Genomic DNA, 22,440 nt, shown 5'->3' with positions numbered 1-22,440 from the left:
CCCAGTTATTACTCACGCCTCTTGAGAACATTTGCAAGGATTCTGACAAGAAAACTACACTTCCTTATTAAAGTTCCTTTGGGACATCAAAAGTACTGGAATCTCAGATGCTCCAGCACTCAATTCTCGGGACCCGTCAGTTCCTAGGAGTTTGTGCATTCTCACAATCTCCTGCTTGTATCTGCAATGGAAGGAGATAGGAGTGCTATTCTTACTTTTACTGATGAAATCCAGCTGTCCAGCAGCTTCCGTGGTGAAAAATAAGTCAAGTGGACCAAAGAGGGCAGGAGACGGGGGTGGGTGGGGGGGAAACTCACCTGGGAAAGATTTAACCTGTGTCTTCCTGCAGCATTTGGGAACCAGAGAGACCTGGAAGCTTTCATCTTGGAATTTTTGAAAGCTCAGGATGAAAACTGACAATGCTAGAGGCCCCAAAGAAAAGTTTTGCCTTTGTTCTCACCTCACCAGATGTTTGTCCACATATTCTTGCAGTTCAGCAACCTGCTCTTCTGCTACCATTGCCCGGGCCAGCAGCTGGCTTCTCTCTCTTTCTAGTTCCACCTGAAGTTGTGGGAAGGGAAGTAGCAAGCATGAAGGGTGGCCAATAACTTAATGTCTACAGAGGAGACCTCTCAGCCCTTCACAGTAGAGAAGACTTGAACCCCAGTTGTAAATAATAAGCCTACTTTTATTATAGAGTTGAAACTCTTGAAACTCTGAGTGTGCCTCCTTCCTCCTCGTTTTTTTATCCTAAAGAGTCACCTCGGGGTGAGATGGCTGGCAAATAAATGTAATAACTAGATTAAATAAACAATTTGATATATAAAGAGAACTAGGGAGGGTAAAATCAGAGACATTTTTTTCAAATTCCTTTTCTGTTTTGGGACTCAGACTTCTCTTATCTGGAGTCAAGTTAGAATGACAAGAGTTGGAAGGGACCTTGGAGGTCTTCTATCTAGTCCAACCCCCTGCTCAGGCAGGAAACCATTTCAGACAAATGGCTCTCCAATCTCTTCTTTAAAACTTCCAGTGTTGGAGCATTCACCGCTTCTGGAGACAAGTTGTTCCACTGGTTAATTGTTCTAACAGGAGGTTTCTCCTTAGTTCCAGGTTGCTTCTCTCCTTGATTAGTTTCTATCCGTTGCTTTCTTGTCCTGCCTTCGGGCGCTTTGGAGAATAGATAAACTAACTATTTTATTGTAAAGCTATATTAACAGAATCTTGGAAGTTTGAAAGCACAATAGCTATAGCGTGTATGCTTATATACCACTTCACAGTGCTTTACAGCCCTCTCTGAGTGGTTTACGGAGTCAGCCTCTTTGCCCCACAACGATCTGGGTCCTCGTTTTGCCCACCTCGGAAGGATGGAAGGCTGAGTCAACCTTGAGCCAGTCAGGATCGAACTTCTGACTGTGGGCAGAGTCAGCCTGTAATGCTGTATTCCAACCACTGGGAAGGAAGGAAGGAAGGAAAGAAGGAAGGAAGATAGCAGTGGCACTTAGACTGGTCCACCGTGTTTTTATAGCCTCTCTAAGTGGTTTACAGAGTCAGCATATTTGCCCCCAAAATCTGGGTCTTTGTTTTATCCACCTCAGAAGGATAGAAGGTTGAGTCAACCTTCAGCCAGTCAGGATCGAACTGTTGCTGGTCGGCAGAGTTAGCCTGCAATACTGCATTTTAACCACTGCGCCACCACGTCTCTTTAATCCTCCCCCTTCCTTTACAGCTCGATTAGCTAGGGAGGGTCTCTTCTGAGTATTTTGATCTGCCCACTATCCAGCTATGGGCTATGCTATCTCTTTATCTTATTGTTCCCTACGTGTCATGGCTGACTCGCTACGCAGCCCTGCTCACAACCAGACAAAGGTAATGGGAGAGGGGAAGGAAGGCATTGGAATCTAAGGGAGGTGTAGGAAGGAACTCTGGAATGCAAATGTGCGGCCTGGAAGCATGAGGCAGACCCATGCCCAAGGTCACTGAGTGGGAACCTCCGAGGCAGACAGGCCATTTCCAAAATAAAGCAAGTGCAACTGATTGGTGGATAATGGGACAGTGGGAGGTCTAGGGGGAGGGGGAGAAGGAAAAGGTGTCCTGCCCTTTTTTACGTGCAAAAGTGTCAGAACTGGCTTTTCTGCTTCTGTACCCATAGGGCTTTTCAGTAAAGTTACACTCTTGGAGGGGAAAAAAAATGTCCCAGGAGTTTCTTTTGCTGCTTAATGCAGTGGGACGGTTGACATTGCGCAACATCTCTTTGACCAGTCTCCCAAGGCCTTTCTCCCATACCAATATCACATCAAGCAATAAGGGGGCTTGGAAAAAATGCACCCCCCAAAGCCCTTGGCCAGATCCTCGGAGAGTTTTACTTACTTGGGTAGTGTGGGTAAATTCCCGTAGCTGCTTCCTGAGTTCAGCCCAGCCGTCTCCCTCCAGCAGATGAGGGACAGGGAGAGGCAGAGCACTGCGAATTAAAAAAGAGCCACCGTTGTTATGTTGGAGCTGTGTACACATAACTTTTACCTTGGCTAACTGAACTCAGCTCATTTCTCAAAAACATTAAGCCATTAACTAACCCAACAACCTGGATTCATCCCACACATTGTCACAAAACCAGCCAACCAGCTTTTAACGTTCACCAAGGTTATATATACGATGCAGCTGCTTGATTTGTAAAGGAACTGGATAGGGATGCTGTGGAATAGCCACCGTAAAGGGCTGTGAGAATAACCTTGGGGGCTGGGAGGAAAAGCCGCAGCCTAGACAAAGTTCTGATAAACAAAATCTTGAGTCAAACTAAGGACAGTGAAAAGAGGAGGAAGGAGACAGCAAGGAAGTGGAGTTGTGATGGGGAGATGCCTACTAAATTGGCTAGAATATCTGCTTTACATGCTTGGCTTCCATATTCAAGCTCAGGTGTCTCCAAAACCTACAGCAGGGGTAGGCAACCTTGGCTCTTTTATGACTCGTGGACTTCAACTCCCAGAATTCCTGAGCCAGCCATGCTGAGGGGAAAGAGAGAGGTTTCCAAGCTGAGCCATGTTGGCTGAGGAATTCTGGGAGTTGAAGTCCACAAGTCATAAAAGAGCCAAGGTTGCCTACCCCTGACCTAGAACATGTTTCTCAACCTTGGCGGCTTTAAGGTGGTGTGGACTTCAACTCCCAAAATTCCCCAACTGTCATGCTGACTGAGGAATTCTGGGAATTGGGTGCCGCCAGAGAATCTTGATTACCTGCCCAAATAATTGTCCATGTCAAGATATACCTAGAACAGTGTTTCTCAGCCTTGGCAATGTTCAGGTGTATGGACTTCAGCTGCCAGAATTCTGATGCTGGCTAGGGGATTCTGGGAGTTGAAGTCCACGAGTCATAAAAGAGCCAAGGTTGCCTACCCCTGACCTATAGTAACCGGGGTCTCTTACAGTCCTTAGGCACTGGATTACAACCACCTGCTGTCTGGAAGGATGGGAGCTGTAGTACCAATAACCCTGGAAATGAGGGAAGAAGGGAAGAAGATAGGAAAGAGGGAGAGAAAGCGGAAGGGGAGGGAGGCAGGAAGACGAGAGAGGGAGAGAGCAAAAGGGGAAGGGGATGGAGGCAGGAAGATGGAGGGAGAGGGAGAGATGGCGGAAGGGGAAGAGGGGAATGAGGGAGAAAGGAAGAGGGAAACGGAGGGAGAGAGGGAGAGATGGCAGAAGGGAAGGAAGGGAGGCAGGGAGGAAGACTGGAAAGGAAGGAGGGAGGGATGTCAAAAGGGGAAGGGAAGGAAGGAAGGGCCAATATCAAGCTGCTTTCCTTCCGCCTAAGGCCGCTTCATCAATTCTGTCTGAAACCTCAAGATTCATCCCTGGACAGGCATCTCTTCCCTCCACTGAGCCAAACTTCCCCATTCCCGCACAAGAGAAACATTCTCTAAAAAAAATAAAAATAAATGGAGGTGGGAAACTCTGAGAAGGAGGCGCCACCATCTTGACCCATCTTTTATGTTTCCATTCTGGTTGAAGAGTGTGGTTTTTTTTGTCCTTCAGGGAGCAAATCCCCCTACTTCATTTGTGGGGTTGTGGAGGATAGGTGATCTAATCGTGGGGAAATATGCGAGCGAGCCGTGGGAAAGTTCGGCTGAGTTGGTCCGAGTCCCGCATAAGTAAAATATAGGTCACTTTTGAGGTTTGGAGAATTCTGACTGTAATAAAAGGATGGAATGAACGGAGGAATGCATTGTGCTCCAATTTACATGTGGGGGTGGGTGGGTGGGGGTGGGGAGGATTTGGGATATCCGGAGCGCCCTCTAGAGGGCAAGTTCATTGCCGCAAGGAATTCTCCAGGTCCCTTTGCGCTCTCTTTCAACAACTTTTTAAAAGAAAGAGAGATTGACATTTTTACAGCCAGGTCTGGCTCGGAGGCGCCATTTATAAAGGCAAATAAGGTGTTGTTGTTTGCACTGATCAGCTCTGAGGTTTTTGTTTTGATGTTGTTGTTGTTTAATTATTTTAGGTGGGCATTTAGGGTTAGCCCTCTTGAACAGCCTTTCTTTTGGCCAGATAAGGAAAATAAAGCATTAATAATCTACGAGCTTGGGGAGGTCCCCTCCCTCTTTGCTGATCGGCCTGTGCAGTTTTGTGAATGTGAGAAGCACTTTTGTCTCCCGGCGTTTTAATGATGTAGTTGGGCTTAATTGTGAATGCTTCCATTGAAAATTCTTCATGCTCTGGGCTTTAGGAAAGGGGGATAGATAAAGGGATTTTTTTTTCCTGTTGCGTGGGGGAGTACTGGGTCTGCCCACCCACCCCCACCCCCCCTTTGCAAACGTGATGAACATTGTGGAACATCTTGCCTTCAGAGTTGAGGAAAGGCCCCAATCTTTTGGCCTTCTGCAAGGGGGTCAAACCTTGGCTTTGTGGGGACACAGGGACCCACACAACCAGGAGGAAGGCTGGCCCCACAAGAGAACACACACACACACACACCGCCTGTACAGGTGGTACTTGACTTGCAGAAGCTCATTTAGTGATTGTGCCAAGTTACAACAGGGCTAAAAAAGGGACCTCTGACTGTTTTTCACACTTACAACCATTGCAGCATTCCCCTGGTCACGTGATCAGAATTCAGATGCTTGGCAACTGGCTCGTCTTTGTGACGGTTGCAGTGGTCACGTGGTCACATTTTGCAACCTTCTGACGAGCACAGTCAACGGGGAAGAGAGAGACTCACTTAAAAGCCGGGTTATTAACTTAACAGCTGCAGTGATTCACTTAATAACAATGGTGGCAAGAAAGGGCGTAAAATTCAGGCAAAATTCACTTAGCAACTACTCTGCTTAGCAGTAGAAATTTTGGGCTTAATTGTGGTCGTAATTCAAGGACTACCTGTATTACTTTGACTTAACGATATCTTGGCCGTTCAGTTTTCAGTAGTAAAGTTGTAGTAAAGTTTTGAATCCATATAAACCCCATGGAGAGGGAGACGTACTCACTTGAAAGACGTCCCGGAGATCATTTTTTCACTTAGTTTTACCTAAAGTGACAGAAACAGGGGGGAAAAAACACCAATGTATTTGTGATTAGATTAGATTTGTGCCTTTATTTCTGTACAACTCAAGATGTAACGCCGCAATCTCTCCTGCTGTTTTCCTCAGAAGAACCCTGTGAGATGGGTTGGGTTGAGACCGAGAGAGAGGAACTGCCCCCAAATCACTAACTGGCCTTCACGCCTAAGATGGAATTACTAGAACTCCCAGTTGCCCAGCTTCTAGTCCAGAAGATCCGCCATTACACAAAACGGGACTGTTTCAGAATTGAACCAAAACATACTGGAAAGACTTACCTTTTTGCAAGGAGATGATGAGTTCAACCACGATTGGTTGAATCAACCCTGATTAGTTAGGTCCACCCAGCACACCAAGTCATAAATCATAGCTTGCAAACAAAGTTGGATGAAATCGTATACTTACATTTTTTTCTCTCTCTTCCTCCCTTAGAGCAGATTAAATCTAAGCCCATTGGGGCTAAATCTAAGTACATTCTTGTTAATTTAAAGGCCATCAAAGAAAGGATCCATTTTGGACTATGGAAATATTGATTCCAAGTCTTCTCCTTCATGGGAAAAACTTGTGACTAGGAGTCCCCCAAATTCTCAGAACCGGAATGCTCATTTTTTTTCACTCGCACACCCCAAAATTGGACAAGGCAGTGCTTTAGATCTGATTCTGAAAATTGCAGAAGAGTACAAACTACAGTGACTCATTAAAACAGGCATGTGAACTTAGAAACAGACACAGGTATTTTAATGAGTTTGTCCAAAGCAACTTTTTAAACTCGAAGCAGAAACATTGCAAAGTACAACTTGAAAAAGTGTTTGGCAGCAGATGGCCAACTGTGACTGACCTTGGCTGAAATCAGAAAGAGAAGTAGGGCTAGATCTGCTTAGCAATTGGATAAAAGATCTTCAGGAAGTCCCAAGATTGATGAGTTGAAAAGAGAAGATGAAAGGAAAGCAGAAGATAGCTTCTCTACTCTTGCCAAGAAGACATCATGGTTGTGTCTATGTTGAGTAAACTCAACTCCGGAAAAACTTTTTAAAGCAAAAGACTGCCACCCATTCCAGATATGTTTTCAGAGAGGTCTTAATTTTCTAATAAGAGAAGAAGGAATTACGGGACCAGCTTTCTTGATTTAATTTTGGAAGTCCCCGTGAGGAGATCTATGAATAGTTATATGAGTATGGTAATAGAGTCAAACTCCTACGGAACGTGACAGGTGGGTGCACGATATTTCAAATGAAATTTCAAAACCAATGGAGATAGGGCACCTCTGAACAACAGGTGTGGGAGCAGAACAGTGGGTGACTAAAATTTTATATTCTCTTTTGTACAGAATTCCAGCTGATCCTTTTGGATACGATGCTGGTTTGATCCAGCAAGTCTTAACTTGAATATATATGTCTGACATGCAATGAAGAGAGTTGGGAAACTCGCTGGAGGAAGACCCTCACATAGGTGTTTACATGATAGCAGCGTTCCAATGTCTCAGGGGCTGCCCCAAAGAAGAGGGAGTCAAGCTATTCTCCAAAGCGCCTGAAAGCAGGACAAGAAACAACGGATGGAAACTAGTCAAGGAGAGAAGCAACCTAGAACTAAGGAGAAACTTCCTGACAGTCAGAACAATTAACCAGTGGAACAACCTGCCTCCAGAAGTGGTGAATGGTCCAACACTGGAAGTTTTTAAGAAAAGACTGGACAGCCATTTGTCTGAAATGAGCAGGGGGTTGGACTAGATGACCTCCAAGGTCCCTTCCAACTTTACTATTATGATTATGGACCAGGCTTGCAGAATAAGCAGAAGCTGGATGTCCTTCCTAGGTCCAAAACACCCAAGATCCTTTCTAAGAGACCAATCCCAGCCTTTAGAAGCTGCACCCTTCCCTTTTTTCTAAAGTTGAACACACTGCAGGACAGGTATATACAAGGCTTGGTCTTCCCAGCCATATCTCGTAAGTTCCCCTTCCAGGGGAAAGCACCTTGTGAAGTCACCTTCATCTGTAGCTCGTAGAGTTGTCCCTCCAGGCTGGCTTTGTCTTCCCGCAACCGATTTAACTCTTGCGAGGTGTTGGTTAGCAGTTCAGCATCCGTAATGGAAAAATGGTGCTCCGGTGGGCCAAGATCCAGATCCTGAGAGCCCAGGGACCGGATTTGTTCACGTTGCACCCTACCACCAAGCAAGCATGTTATTATTGACCGCTGGCCTCCGCTCTAGAGATCCGATGTCGGCACCAGAAACATTAGCAAAGCTTCTTTCAAACACCTTGCTAGAATTTAATTTGCCTAGCTGGTTCCCATCATTGAGATGGTGGGGGATGCTGAAAGTTCCCTTCCCTTGCTGAGGTCCATGGGACATGCCTGGGAGAGCAGGACTTTCCTGACATAGCCCCCATTCTGTGGAATAATCCCCCCCCCAGAAATATGTACAGAGTCTGGCAAGGCAAAGCGTCGTATATAGGGAGCAAGCCTCATACTTGCACTGATAATGTTACCTAGTTGGGTAACAAAACCAAGGAAACAGCCAAGGTCAGAGAGCAACCAAGACCCCATAGAGCCAGGTACGTAGCAGATGCAATATCAAAAAGTCTTGGGTCTCCGATGAGGTTCTGCTGTGTGCTGTCCTCCAGCTTGGCCCCTTCTCTTACCTGTAGGCAATGAGTAGACCCTCGTGCTTCTTGACCAAATTCTGCATGCGCTTCTTGTAGCCCCGAGCAGCTCTAGCTAGCTGTTCCTCCCGAGATTTATAGGAAGCCCGGACGTCTTTCAGCATGCTGTCCACAAAACGCTTCATTTGAGCGGGCTCCTTTGTAGCAGCTGATGATTTACTATCAGTGTACTCCTTGAAATACAAATACATTTGGCGAGACTACAGAATGGGCCACCCGAGCACTAACTGCTTAGCGCTCTCTGCTCAGCTTGCTCATTCATTCGTTCGTTCGTTCATTCATTCAATTTTTATCCCATCTTTAGTATTTTGCAAGTAACTCAAGGCAGACCATAGGTCTAATACTTGTTCCTCCTATTTTCCCCACAACAACCTTGTGAGGTGGGTTGGACGGCGAGACGGACTGGCTCAAAGTCACCCAGCTAGTTTTCAGGCCTAAGGCTGTACTAGAACTCACTGTCTCCCAGTGACTGGCCCAAAGTCACCCAGCAGGCTTTGAGACATAAAAGATGGGACTAGAACTCACCATCTCCTGGTGATTGGCCCAAAGGTACCTAGCCAGTTTTCAGGCCTAAGGAAGAACTGGAACTCCTCATCTCCTGGTGATTGATCCAAAGTCACCCAGTTTAGCTTTCAGGGCTAAGGCGGGACTAGAACTCCCATCTTTGGCGATTGGCCCGAAGTCACCCAGCCACCTATGCCTAAAATGGGATTAGAACTCACACCCTTCTGGTTTCTAGGCCAGCACCTTAGCCATTACATCGAACTGATTTCCAATTCTCACCACCCTCCCTGCAGTCTAATTTGTGCCTTTGCGGGCTGGCTTTCAAAACGTGACAAACAGGCGCAAAATGGGGATAGTTACCTACTGATTCCATAACACCCAAATGTGGGTGTTTTCTTTTGACTCTGACAATGTTTGGGCTGCTCTTGATTCGGATTGCTTTAACGGGGGTGAAGCAAGTTTAAGAGAGGCATCTGGATCAACCCCCAATGGGAAAATGCTTACCGCCAGATCTGTGATGTACTGAACAAGGCGCGAGCGGTATTCCTCATTCAGCTCTTTGAGTTGTAAGTGTAGCCTGGAATTTTCAGATTCAACCTCTTGAAGCTGGCCTTGAGAGGACAGCAATATCTGTAGCCCAAGCAGAGAAAAATGTACAGGTAGTCCTCAACTTAATGGCCAAAAGTGGAACTTGCTTTAAGGAAATGGAGACTGGGTGCATTCACATTCCCAAGCGCCCACGTGCCTTTGATTCTGGAGTGCTGGAATATTCTTTGTTAGATGGATAAAGTAATAAAGGTGGAATGAATTTAAAAAAAAAATGGAAGAAGGAATGGAATGGAGTGTCTTGAAAAAAGAGCTTGGGGCACTGGCTGCAACATAAATATTTCCAACAAGCGGGCCTGGACTGACTACGTTTTTTAATTAGGCTTTTTACTGGGTTAAATTGTCTCATAATTATTGCATCTATTGTTTAATTCTTTTTTAAATTTTTTACTTTATGTTTTTTAATTTTTATTGTTGTTTTTTATTGAAAAGTTTTACAATACATTTTTTAAAAAGACAAAACCCCTCCCCACCCCCTCCCCTCTCCCCAACCCTCCCCAACACCTCCCTCACCTCCCCCTCCCCCCTCCCCGACTTCCCAGAGCTCAATACAGGGTATAAAAATACAAACAATCATAGTCTACCTTATGCAAACAACAATAAAATATTAAGTCTATCGCACTTTAACTCTTATAAAATAACTACAAGCTTGTAAATATCACATCAATACTTATTCAAATGCTAGATGAAACTTTTTAGTCCCATATTTATTCTGGATATAATCAATCCATCTTCTCCACTCCACAATATATAACAATTTTTATTGTTTTGTGAGCCGCCCTGAGTGCTCAGGGAGAAGGGCGGCATATAAATTTAATCAAATCAAATCAAATCAAGCCCTGCTTGTCTCAGCTAAAAGCCATTGACGGGTTTGTTTTCCTCCGAGGGCTGACATGTTTTTCTAAAGAGCAACAGAGCTTGACAGCTATCAGTCTGGGTGCTCTAAGAACAGATAAAATGAAGAAAGGCTCCTGCATAGAATTATTTATTTTTTGTTCACTCTAGAGCAAGGGGTCTCCAAACTTGGCAACTTGAAGACTTGTGGACTTCAACTCCCAGAATTGCTGGCTGAGGAATTCTGGGAGTTGAAATCTACAAGTCTTTTAAGTTGCCAAGTTTGGAGATCCCTTGCTCTGAAGCTATTATAGATTGAAAGTCAGTGATGGATCTCTAATTCTAGTAATGGGTGATGAAGCCAATTTCTCTTGCTTCCTTCCTATAAAAGGTAAAGGTTCCCCCGCACATGCGTGCTAGTCATTTCCAACTCTAGGGGCCAGTGCTCATCTCCGTTTCAAAGCCGAAGAGCCAGCGCTTGTCCGAGGACGTCTCTGTGGTCATGTGGCCGACATGACTAGATGCCAAAGGCGTACGGAACGCTGTTACCTTCCCACCGTAGTGGTCCCTATTTTTCTACTTGCATTTTTACGTGCTTTCGAACTGCTAGGTTGGCAGAAGCTGGGACGAGTAACAGGCGCTCACTCTGTTAGGCGGCACTTGAGATTTGACTCGCCAAACTGCCGACCTTCTGATCGACAAGCTCAGCGTCCTAACCCACTGAGCCACCGCATCCTTCCTATAGTCCAGACAAAAAGCACATCATGAGTACTAGCGCTATCTTTATGGTACGGTTGCATTTACAGTACCCTTCTCTTTCCTTCACTTTTACTCTCAGGAAAAATAGAGAGGGGCCCTTTGGAAATGTCCTCCACCCTCTGCCACCTTCTCTGGGCTGAGATACCTTTTACATGCTGGTTTTCCAGTCTCTGACTCTCTTTCCTGTATCCCAAGGCCATTCCCACACACCATTACCCATCCTTGCTTTGGATTTTGCCTACAAAGCAGAGCTGATTGATTCTCACCGCCGACTCTTCTGCCAGTTTATGCTGGGTGTTCCGAATTGCTTTCTTGGCCTCCTGCAATTCTTTGCCCATGGTGATCCTGAAGACACCGAAAACAACACAAATATTGCAGCTTTCCCTTTATTGTGGGTGAGCTACACTTCATTGGCCAGGAGCTCTGTTTAACACTTTTAGGCAGATACAGGGGATAGAGAAATGACGCAAAAATTAATGAGGCCTCTCTTTTCTGGCACTTGCCGTTATTTGGAGACAGGGATGTATTTCCTTGTGTCAATCTTATTTTATTCTTAAACTGAAACAACAATGTATTTCATTCCTCCAAATGTCAGGATACTAAGGTCTGGTGTCTGAGAAGCTCTGGGTTGTGCCAAAATAGGAGCCATATGAGATCCTGAGAACACAGGTGCTACACTCTTGTCCCAAAGGTGCTTTTTCAAAAGGCAACTGCATTTTGTTTTTCCTTGAGGACGTCTCACTTCTTATGCAAGAAGCTTCTTCTGAAGTCAGAACTAAAGAAGCTTCTTGGATGACAATCGAAATGTTTTCAAAGAAAAAAAAACACCAAGGAAGTCCCATCGCCTTTTGAAAAAGCACTTTTGGGACAACCACGACCTGGATGACAGAGAATCTCCATAGACATGTGCTACGCTCTTGTTTCACATGATCTTGGTGAGGAGGACCACATCTGGCTCATTCTGGTTCCTTCTTGTTTCCTGTGCAGTATGTTTTTAACCAGATCAATGGACGGGCAGGAATTATATGGCTGCCGTGAACCTGCTCCTTCATTTTTCAAGGGCTTGGAATAGAGATGTCCAATGATCATGACTCAAAGCCAATCTCCTCTGCCTTGGACCCCACATTTGAAACCTGCAGCCAGATGAACAGATCTCCATATTGTGTAGCCAACTGATGAGCTTTCTCTAGCCTAGTGATCACATCTCCCAACTTTCGACATTCACGGGAAAAGGATATTAACTTAAGTATTTGAGAGATGGACTTCCAGGAAGACCAGCTGTCCAATCTCAATCCATAACTCCAGGAAAAAGTTGGAATAACTTCTCTCAATTCCATCTCTAGGGCTGCTCTCCTTGGTCCTGGACTCAAGTTCTCTTGCTTGCTTTTTTTGTATTGCTGACTCTTTTTTTATGTTTCTTTTGAACTGATACCTCCTCCTCTTCCATCATCACTATCTCCTCCTCCTCCTCTTTGAGTTGGGTGAAGCATTTGAGATGTCTACCTATATTTTCCTGCTTTCTTAAGGGACCAAGTGAAAAGAAGGGGATGACGTATAATGATTAAAAGGGAGGAAGAGGTCACACAGTTATTACAAATATCATCTTGTCTAATCCTGGGACAGAAAGAGAAGACTCTTGGGTATGCTAAGATAATTGCAGCACAAACGACAGGAATTTGATTTGATATGTCAGCAAGTTATTCCAGTCTGAATTTCTTAAAATACTTTCAAATGTTGTGGTCCAATATCTGTTAAAGGATGAGGAAGAAACGTATGACAGAGCTCTCCAAGCATCTACCTTGGACAACGGTTTCCACTGTTTATCTTAAAGAAAACAATTGGACAGCTAAATGTTAGAATGCCATAAAAAATCTGACATGCACAGGGTGCTCAGCTGCTTTAATAGGACTTACGTATGTAGAGATCTTACTCACATTCTCTCCTCCAATTTCTGTTGCTGGGAATTGTACATTTCTCTCATTTTTCCCATCTCTTCAGTGATGTGATCTTGGTTTCTGAGTAACTGTTGGAGAGGAAAACAGCTATCACTTGGACAGAGCTATTCATTTTCATCACTGTTCTTCCTGATTTTTTTTCCTGTCTTGATTAATTTGGATTATAATAGCGACAGCACTTAGACTTATATAGCACTTCACAGTACTTTTCAGCCTCTCTCTCTAAGCGGTTTACAGAGTCAGCCTGTTGCCCCCCCCCCCACAACAACCTGGGTCCTCATTTTACCGACCCCGGAAAGATGGAAGTCTGAGTCAATCTCCATAATTTGGGGGAATGAAATCGCTGCACCATTAAAACTCACACTTTTTTCCAATTTTTGGTGTTCAGGTTCTGAAGCCACCGCCACATCTTCAGGCTAAAAGACAGGAAGTAGGCATTGGAACGGTTGATACATGAAATCCATACGGGCATCTCCTTACAATCCAATTTAAGAATACAGAATTCGAAATAATAAGAGTTGGAAGGGACCCTGGAGGTCTCCTAGGCCAATCTCCTACTCAAGTAGGAGACTTTATGCCATTTCAGACAACTAGGGGACGCAGCTAAGATCACCAAGAGACACAACTCAGCTAAGAGACACAACTGAAAGTTGTCACTAAGAAACAGCTAAGGTCACAACTAAAATGTAAAGCAATCAGAGCACCTTAATGCCCCCCACCCCAACTTTTAAAACCACAACCTGAATAACGTTTTAAAGAGTAGTGCAAACGGGCCATTAAGAAATTTAGGCAATTTGGATAGGAATCTCTGTCTTTTTCTAGTGACGGAGACAAGACTAAACTGGTTTCTGTCTATAAGACAGGGCTTTTCAACCAGTGGTACAGGTACCACCTGTGGTACATTGGCACCTGGCAGGTGGTACATGACCATCCTAGAAAAGTAGCGGGGGAGGGGAATGAGCTGAACCGGTGGCAGCACCGCACAAGCCTAAGCGAGAGACGGCTGGAGCTGCAGGGCTGTCAGGGCTCAGCGGAAGTGCTAGGATCAGCACCAGGCTCCAGCTGGAGCTCGGCACTGATCCTGGCGCTTCTGAGCCCAGAAGAAGCGCTGATCAGCTGGAATGTTGCAGCATCTCCAGGGTCTTGTGGTTTGCATTCAGATGCTTGGCAACTGATTCATATTTATGACGGTCACAGTGTCCCAGGGTCATGTGAAGTGACCGAAACCTGCTGTAACCACCCAGCAGACGGGGGGGGATATAAAAACCAAACACCCCCCACCCCACCCCCGCTGCCAATCCTCAACAGAAATGCTCACAACAATGAAAACCTCGGACAGGAGGAAGAGCGCCGCCGGGCGGGCAAGCAGGTGTCTTGCTCGGCTGTGGCTTGAAGGGCACTTTTTTCAGTGCCATTGTAACTTCGAACAGCCACTAAGCGAACTGTTGTAAGTCGAGGACTACCTGAAGCTAAAACTCAAATACTTTGGCCACCTAATGCGAAGGAAGGACTCACTGGAGAAGAGCCTAATGCTGGGAAAGGTTGAGGGCAAGAGAAGAAGGGGACGACGGAGAATGAGGTGGCTGGACGGAGTCACTGAAGCAGTAGGCGTGAGCTTAAATGGACTCCAGAAGATGGTAGAGGACAGGAAGGCCTGGAGGAACGTTGTCCATGGGGTCGCAATGGGTGGGACACGACTTTGCAACTAACAACAACAACAACTGCCCAGAGTCACTTGCTGAGATGGGCAGCTGTAGCAATCAAGTCAATAAATATCACGATTTGTTCATCACAAAGAGAGGAACAAAGAATCCAGATACCTTGGCTCTGCGGGCAGAGAGGCGATAGATCAAGGTTTGCACCCGCTCTGCTTCAGCAGATGGTTCTTCAGCTGCAGTCTGGGACTCAAGGCTCTTGGTTTGGACGTGATGTGGATGCTCCTGCTTGGACTTAACCAAGTTAAGTAACTCTTTGCTCAGTTCTTCACTCTTAGAGAGCTACAAGGGAGAAAGGGGGTGTTTTAACTTTTGTATCTTGGTTTTTTAATCACCCTGTAAACCGCCCTGAGTCCTTCGGGAAAGGGTGGTATATAAATGTAATAAAATAAATAAATAAATAAATAAATGCTGTCATCTTACCCACTTATTCACCCACCCCCAATAGTTGCAACTTTACAAGATCACTGTATCTTGGAGATTTCAGTGTTCTCTTGTGAGATCATGGAAGACAGGGGTCCCTAGCCCGTGGGCCGTGGCTCACTAGCGGGCTGTGGCCTATTTGGAATTGGGTGGTGCGAGCGTGCGCGCAACTCGTGAGAGCTGCAGGCTGACGGGCACTCACACATGTGCGTCAGCCCACTGCTTGTGCAAGTTGAGCTGCGCGTGCACACACCAACCCACCACTCACACAAGGGGGCTGTGCATGTGTGCATGCGTGCCGGCCCACCGCTCGCATGGCCCAGTTCCCCTCTTCTCCCCCCCCCACCCTAGCCGGGCCACCAAGCCACAAAGGTTGGGGTCCGCTGATGTAAGATCATGGGATGAATCTATTAAAATCCTGCAGTGTTTGATTATCTTGTGAGATGTTGTCCCCTCTTTTTATAGGCCCTAAAATTATGCCAACTCTAGAACTACTCGCTTTTATGGCACAAAGGTAAGCATGATTGTTCCAGCAGTGATATGAAGATAATTTGCAGCTTTGGACATCAAGCTCGGTATGTCACCAAGCTTCAGATCCTATTTACAACAGTTCTACCCCTGACCTCTTGATTTCTTCCTCCCCCGTTTGGTAGGTTGCTGTGATGGTGGGCCAGATCCCCAAGAGGGAGGGTGTAAATTCCAGAGGAGCAAGAGACAACTCAGTTCAGATCATTTGTGCGAGAGAAAGAGATTGAAGATGGCTCCTCCCTAATTGTTTCCAGAGTACATGATCAATGGGGATATAGTCTGCTTCAGTTTGGCAAGATTCTGTCTATGGGTGAGGAACAATAAAAAGAATTCTGTGTGGAAGAATCACTAGGTATTTTTCTTTGTTTTGGAAACTTGACCCCCCCTCCCCTCCTCCTTCCTCCTATCCTACCCTTTCCCCTTCCCCTTCCTTCCTTCCTTCCTTCCTGTCCCTTCCTTCCAATGTCCCTTCCTTCTTTTCTTCCTTCCTTCCTTCCTTCCTTCCTTCCTTCCTTCCTTCCTTCCTTCCTTCCTATGTCCCTTCTTTCCATCCTTCCTTCCTTCCTTCCTACCTTCCTTCCCATGTCCCTTCCTTCTTTCCATTCATCCCTCCTTCCTTCCTAATATCCCTTCCTTCTTTCCATCCATCCATCCTTCCTTCCTTCTTTCCTTCCTTCCTTCCCCTTTCTTCCTTCCTTCCAATGTCCCTTCCTTCCTTCTTTCCTTCCTTCCTTCCTTCCTTCCTTCCTTCCTTCCTTCCTTCCTTCCTTCCTTCCTTCCTTCCTTCCTTCCTTCCTTCCTTCCTTCCTTCCTTCCTTCCTTCTTCTAATGTCCCTTCCTTCTTTCCATCCTTCCTTCCTTCCTTCCTTCTTTCCTTCCTTCCTTCCTTCCCCTTCCTTCCTTCCAATGTCCCTTCCTTCTTTCCATTCATCCTTCCTTCCTTCCTTCCACTCTCCCTAATAACTCCCAGTGTATATGCTTTATGCAGGTTGTAGTTTATTGCAGTTTGGCAAAATTCTGTCTATGGGTGACGAACAATAACCTGCTTGGAAGAAACACTATGTGTCTTTCTTGGTTTTGGGAACCTGAGAGTTGCCTAGTGTCTGTAGCAGGTGAAGGATTATTCTTGAGCAGCTCGTACTTCCTGCTCATGCTCCTTGCCCAATACAAGGTAGTTGCTCTTCAAAGCAAGGTACTCATTGGTCAGCTCCTTGTGGTCATTCTCCAAGGCCTGCAGGCGTTCCTGCAAAGCATCCCGTTCTCCGGTGGTCCTCTCATCATGGAGCTCAATCTCCAGAATACGATTCTCCAAGCCCAAGATCTGTCAGAGTAAATCCAGAGAAAGAGAAATGCAGGACAAAAATAGGCGTGGATGAAGAAGGAAAGTAGATCCCATCTTAAATCTACACTTCCCATGATGTAACTGTGCTGGATGGACACAGAAGCCAGCTGGGAGTGGGATCTGACCTAAGATAAAACATGAGGGGGGGTGGAAACACCAAGTACCAGCTTACAAAGGTGCAATAATTAAATCTCTTATGAAAGATCACATACCAGATTCTTCAGTTCAAAGTTCTCGGCTTCGTGTTGTTCTCTCTTTTTGTTAGTGTCAATCTGGAAATCGACAAAGTCTTTGGAAATCTATGGATACAAACGCATCAAGCTTACTTTGTGCTCCTGGGGGGGGGCGGAAAAAAAATCGGCAAGAGGGACATTTTTAATGTTTGCACAGGTGTCTGGGTTTATTTGAGGAGCCAAGTGCTTTGAACCCAGGAGGAAAGGAGAAATAAAAAAACCACTAACTGCTTCTCTGCATGTCTCAAAGCAGCAGATTTCTCTTCTTGTTACCTTGAGCTTCTCCTCTTCACTGCGAATCAGTCTGGAGGACAGGTCCGCCTTAGAGAGAGCCAACTGTCCCAGCTTCTCCTGCAATTCTCCCACCTTGCTGTAGAGCCTTTCATTTCGATCTTGCAGCTGAACCTGAGAGAGGAGAGGGGGAGATTCAGTGCTCCTGGAGAGGGTTTAGGCCAGGGGTAGGCAACCTTGGCTCTTTTATGACTCGTGGACTTCAACTCCCAGAATTCCTGAGCCAGCATGGCTCAGCTTGGAAACCTCTCCCTTTCCCCTCAGCATGGCTGGCTCAGGAATTCTGGGAGTTGAAGTCCACAAGTCATAAAGCGGCTAGGCCTAGGCCAGGGGTAGGCAACCTTGGCCCCTTCATGAGTCATGGACTTCAACTCCCAGAATTCCTGAGGCATCATGGCTCAGCTTGGAAACCTCTCCCTTTCCCCTCAGCGTGGCTGGCTCAGGAATTCTAGGAGTTGAAGTCCACAAGTCATAAAAGGGCCGAGTTTGAAGACCCATGCTCTAAAGGTACAAACCAGTAGTTCCACCAGATGTAGAGTTGGTCTATACCAGGGATAGGCAGCCTTGGCTCTTTTATGACTCGTGGACTTCAACTCCCAGAATTCCTGAGCCAGCATGGCTCAGCCTGGAAGCCTCTCCCTTTCCCCTCAACATGGCTGGCTCAGGAATTCTGGGAGTTGAAGTCCACGAGTCATAAAAGAGCCAAGGTTGCCTACCCCTGGTCTAGGACAACTCGTTGTGGCCAACTCGCCCCGGACAACTCACCGCGGGACAATTCAATGTAGGATAACTCAAGAGAGGGACGAGTGAATTGCAGTGAGCCTGGTCTTTAGGTTTAAGCCTTAGGAGCCCTTGAAGCTGCAATTCACTTGTCCCTGTCTTGAGTTATCCCACACTGAACTGTCCTGCGGCAATGAATGTCCCATGAAGAGTTGGCCGCGGTGGGTTTTCCCATTCCTCCAGGAGAAGACTTTAATTCTGACATCTTTCAGTGTAAGAAGAACAAGAGTGCCCTAAAAAGCTTCCAAGAGTTGGCATTTTCAACTGAACTTCAGGTCCTGCACGGGGCATATCTTGGTTGCTGGTGAGGTCCCAGACCTAGCCAAAATGGAAGTGGATGAGATCTTGAGGAGATTGTAGCTGTGGAGAGATGGTGTCTAGCCAAAAGAAGAATGCAGTCGAAAAGTTGGCTGACAGAAGCAACAGGAGAAGGAGAGGAAGATGAAGGCAAAGTTAAATGATAAAATGCTATGCTTCCTTTCAGAATGGTGGGAGATAGTTTGAGGGATGCTAAAGCCATAGGAAAGCCAGTTTGGTGTGGTGGTTCAGTCATCATGTTAGAAACTGGGAGGCAGTGAATTCTAGTCCCACCTTAGACATGAAGGCAGCTGGGCCAGTCATTCTCTCTCAGCCCTAGGAAGGACGCAAGTGCAAATCATTTCTAAAAAAAAAACCTTGCCAAGAAAACTGGAAGGACTTGTCCAGGCCGTCTCCAACACAACTAAAGGGCCCAAATTTGGAACGAGTGAACGTGGCTAAAACATATAGGGAACGGTTGCTGGAATTGGGTATGTGTAGTTTAATGAAGAGAAGGGTGAGGGGTGACATGATAGCAGTCTTCCAATATCTCAGGGGCTGCCACAAAGAAGAGGGAGCCAAGCTATTCTCCAAAGCGCCTGAAAGCAGGACAAGAAGCAACGGATGGAAACTAGTCAAGGAGAGAAGCAACCCAGAACTAAGGAGAAACTTCCTGACAGTGAGAACAATTAACCAGCAGAACAACCTGCCTCCAGAAGTGGTGAATGCTCCAACATTGGAGGTTTTTAAGAAGAGACTGGACAGCCATTTGCCTGAAATGGTATAGGGTTTCCTGCCTTAGCAGGGGGTTGGACTAGATGACCTCCAAGGTCCCTTCCAACTACTTCTTCTTCTTCTTCTTCTTCTTCTTCTTCTTCTTCTTCTTCTTCTTCTTCTTCTTCTTATTATTATTATTATTATTATTATTATTATTATTATTATTATTATTATTATTATTATTATTATTATTATTATTATTATTATTATTACAACTGAATAGAAGAAAAAAATTAAAGTCACAATAATATCAGTGAGTGGGTTTTCTTTCTCCTGGGTTTTGGGAAGGGATGTTTTTGTTATTGTTGTTGTGTTTTTTTGGTATGTTTTTAACTTCTGTCACATCATATCAATGGTAAAGTCCATGATACAGGAAATGTACAGTCTCCTGCTCCACACAGGAGCACCCAGCTGCCCTGCCAGTTTTCAAACATTTGTGCTATGAAATTCAACAGCTGGTTGGGAGGAAACTTAAGAAAATGGAAAACAGGTTTGGATGTGGCAAATGGAGTATCTCTGGTTTGGGATTGGTTTCAGTAGATGCAGATGAGAATTAGGGAGAAGATGATAGCGATAGATTAGATAGATAGATAGATAGATAGATAGATAGATAGATAGATAGATAGATAGATAGGTAGGTAGGTAGGTAGGTAGGTAGGTAGGTAGGTAGGTAGGTAGGCAGGCAGGCAGGCAGGCAGGCAGGCAGAGACATATAGAGGGAGAGAGAAAAGGAAAGATGATAGATGATAAAGAGAATAAAAGATGATAGATATGAGATAACAGATACATAGATATAGATTATGTGTATGGAGAGAAGGAAAGATGATAGAAGAGAAGAAAAGATGATATAAGATAGATATAGATAGATGATAGATAATAGTAAAATTAGAGAAAGAGGAGATAGATGATAGATAGATAGACAGACAGACAGACAGACAGACAGACAGACAGACAGATAGATATAATTATATAGAGGGGGAGAGAGAGAAAAGGAAAGACATGATAAATGATAAAGAATAAAATGATAGAAATGAGATAACAGATACATAGATATAGATTGTATAGAGAGAAGGAAAGAGAGATGATAGAAGATAGAGAAGGAAAGATGATAGATATATGATAGATATAAGATAGATAATAGTAAAATTAGAGAGAAAGATGATTAGATAGATAATGGATAGTAAAATTAGAAAGAAAGGAGATAGATGATAGATACAGAGATAGATAATAGTAAAATTAGAGAAAGAGATAGATAGATAGATAGATAGATAGATAGATAGATAGATAGATAGATAGATACAGACAGACAGATGGATGGATGCTAGGTAGATAGATCTCCTCCCCACACACACACACACACACACACACACACACAAAATGGTGCAGAATTGCTTTGGAGGTTATATTGTCGATAGTTACATTAGCTGCCATGGTCTCTTTGAAAGCGGAGTTTAAAGTGTTCTCGAGACCTCTGCTTCTTGGACTGCGGTGATTATAATATCAGTATAATAGGATAGGAAAGCATTTATTTGAAGACTTGACTTTTTCATCCACTTACATTTTCATTGGTGAGGCACTGAACTTGCTCATGGAAAGTGCCGAGGCTGCTGTACTCGGGACCCTTGGCCATGGAGTTGGAGGAAGCTTTGCCTGTAGGGAGCAAAATCCAGGAAGGAGCCAAAGAACGTTGTCTGAATGGCCAGGGAGGAACTTCCCCCTTGTTCTGCCCGGTGAAGGCAGGGTTGCTATCAACTCCCGTTGCTAACAGGTGTGGCTCTCGGCTTCTCAATAAGGTGCAGAACGAGGGATGGCTCTTCCCTCCACCGAGGAATACAACCAGCTTAACAAACTCAGATCAAACTTTCTGGAAGAATGCTACCCAAAATAAAGGGAGCTCGTGAGGTAAGATTGTCCCAGAAAAGGGCTGAAATGTGATTTCCCAGCACGGAGTTGTCTGAATGACACAAAAGGCCTGGTTGCCTTTTCTTTAGACCAAACTTTGAATTTTGAGAGATGTATTAGGGACCGCTAAAACAACAACAACAACCTAGATTGGGGCTACAATAAATTGGGGCTAAAGTCTGTTAGTTTAAAGCCACTTGGGCAGAAATTTTGAAATGTTTTGGCAACTTTAGTGGACGTTTTGTCTAAACCCCCCCCCCCCGATTGTGGTTCAGGCTTTCCTTGTCAAACCAGAGGAGCTGGATTATCCATCCAGGTGATCTTTTGCCTCTGTTCTTCTTGTGAAAATTAAGTTGGGAGCATCAGAGATTTCCTTGTGTTTTTCGAATTGGGGAATTTTGAGATGTGTACACTGCAACTCCCATAATTCCTCACCCAGTTTGAGGTTGTGGTTAAGGTGCTGGTCCTTCCTTCCTTCCTTCCTTCCTTCCTTCCTTCCTTCCTTCCTTCCTTCCTTCCTTCCTTCCTTCCTTCCTTCCTCCCTCCCTCCCTTCCCTTCCCTTCCCTTCCCTTCCCTTCCTTACTATCCCCAAGCAAAGGGACAGGTTTGTGTTGAAGACAAATGACTGCTCCTCTTGAAGTTTGTTTTAAAATATTTCTCACCCAAGCACAGATCCCTTTCCTTATCCCCTTTGGATTACAAAGTCCCACAATCTTTTCTGTGTGTGTGTGTGTGTGTGTGTGTGTGCAGTTGCTCCCTGGGATTAAGAATTTGTTTTGTTTATGGTTATTGAGGACAAACGTGTGCTTTCAAAAATGGATTGGTACTTTCTGATTTCTGGATTTTTTCTTCTTCTTTTTAATCGATAGGAAGAGACAGAACAGCACGATTATTTTACTTGGTCCATTTTCATTTCACTTTTCTTTTCCGACTCCTTATACTAACCCTTCAGCTTTTGTTCCAGATCCACATATTTTTGTTGCAGTTCCACATATTCCTCTAGCATGATGCTACAGAAGCTTTGAACAGTATCCATTAGTAAGTGGGCAATGTAATTATTTTGGTGTAATATGGGGGGGTGAAAGCAATGATAGTTACAGCCAAACTGCGTTACAATGGAAAGATCAATGAAATTGAGGCGGTGGTTAAATTGCAGAATCAAAACTAAATCCAGGTAGTTCTGGGAAAAAGTGACTTATGACCGTTTTTCACACTTGCAACCGTTGCAGCTTTCCCCTTGGTCACGTGATCAAAATTTGCAGGCTTGGCAACCGGCTCACATTTATGATGGTTGCAG

General features: G+C 45.0%; 1 protein-coding gene across 1 annotated transcript; it reads right to left on the bottom strand.

Annotated features, from left to right (window-relative positions):
• CCDC78 (coiled-coil domain containing 78) lies at positions 1-20,951 on the bottom strand. The gene is made up of 15 exons (XM_081337969.1): positions 20,799-20,951; positions 17,369-17,500; positions 17,075-17,161; positions 16,662-16,841; positions 14,675-14,851; positions 13,217-13,270; positions 12,834-12,922; positions 11,166-11,244; positions 9,205-9,330; positions 8,176-8,369; positions 7,523-7,697; positions 5,468-5,508; positions 2,368-2,458; positions 461-561; positions 1-181 (listed from the first exon to the last, which is right to left on the bottom strand). The coding sequence occupies exons 1-15, from the start codon at positions 20,868-20,870 to the stop codon at positions 55-57; spliced, it is 1,725 nt and encodes a 574-aa protein (XP_081194095.1). The 5' UTR covers positions 20,871-20,951; the 3' UTR covers positions 1-54.
• Between the last annotated feature and the right edge of the window lie 1,489 nt (positions 20,952-22,440).

This window comes from Vipera berus (genome assembly GCF_964194415.1).
Source record: "Vipera berus genome assembly, chromosome: 13".
In the NCBI taxonomy this organism is placed as follows: Eukaryota; Metazoa; Chordata; class Lepidosauria; order Squamata; family Viperidae; genus Vipera; species Vipera berus.
Note: the sequence above shows the minus strand (reverse complement) of the source record. Positions and strands in the feature narration are given on the sequence as shown.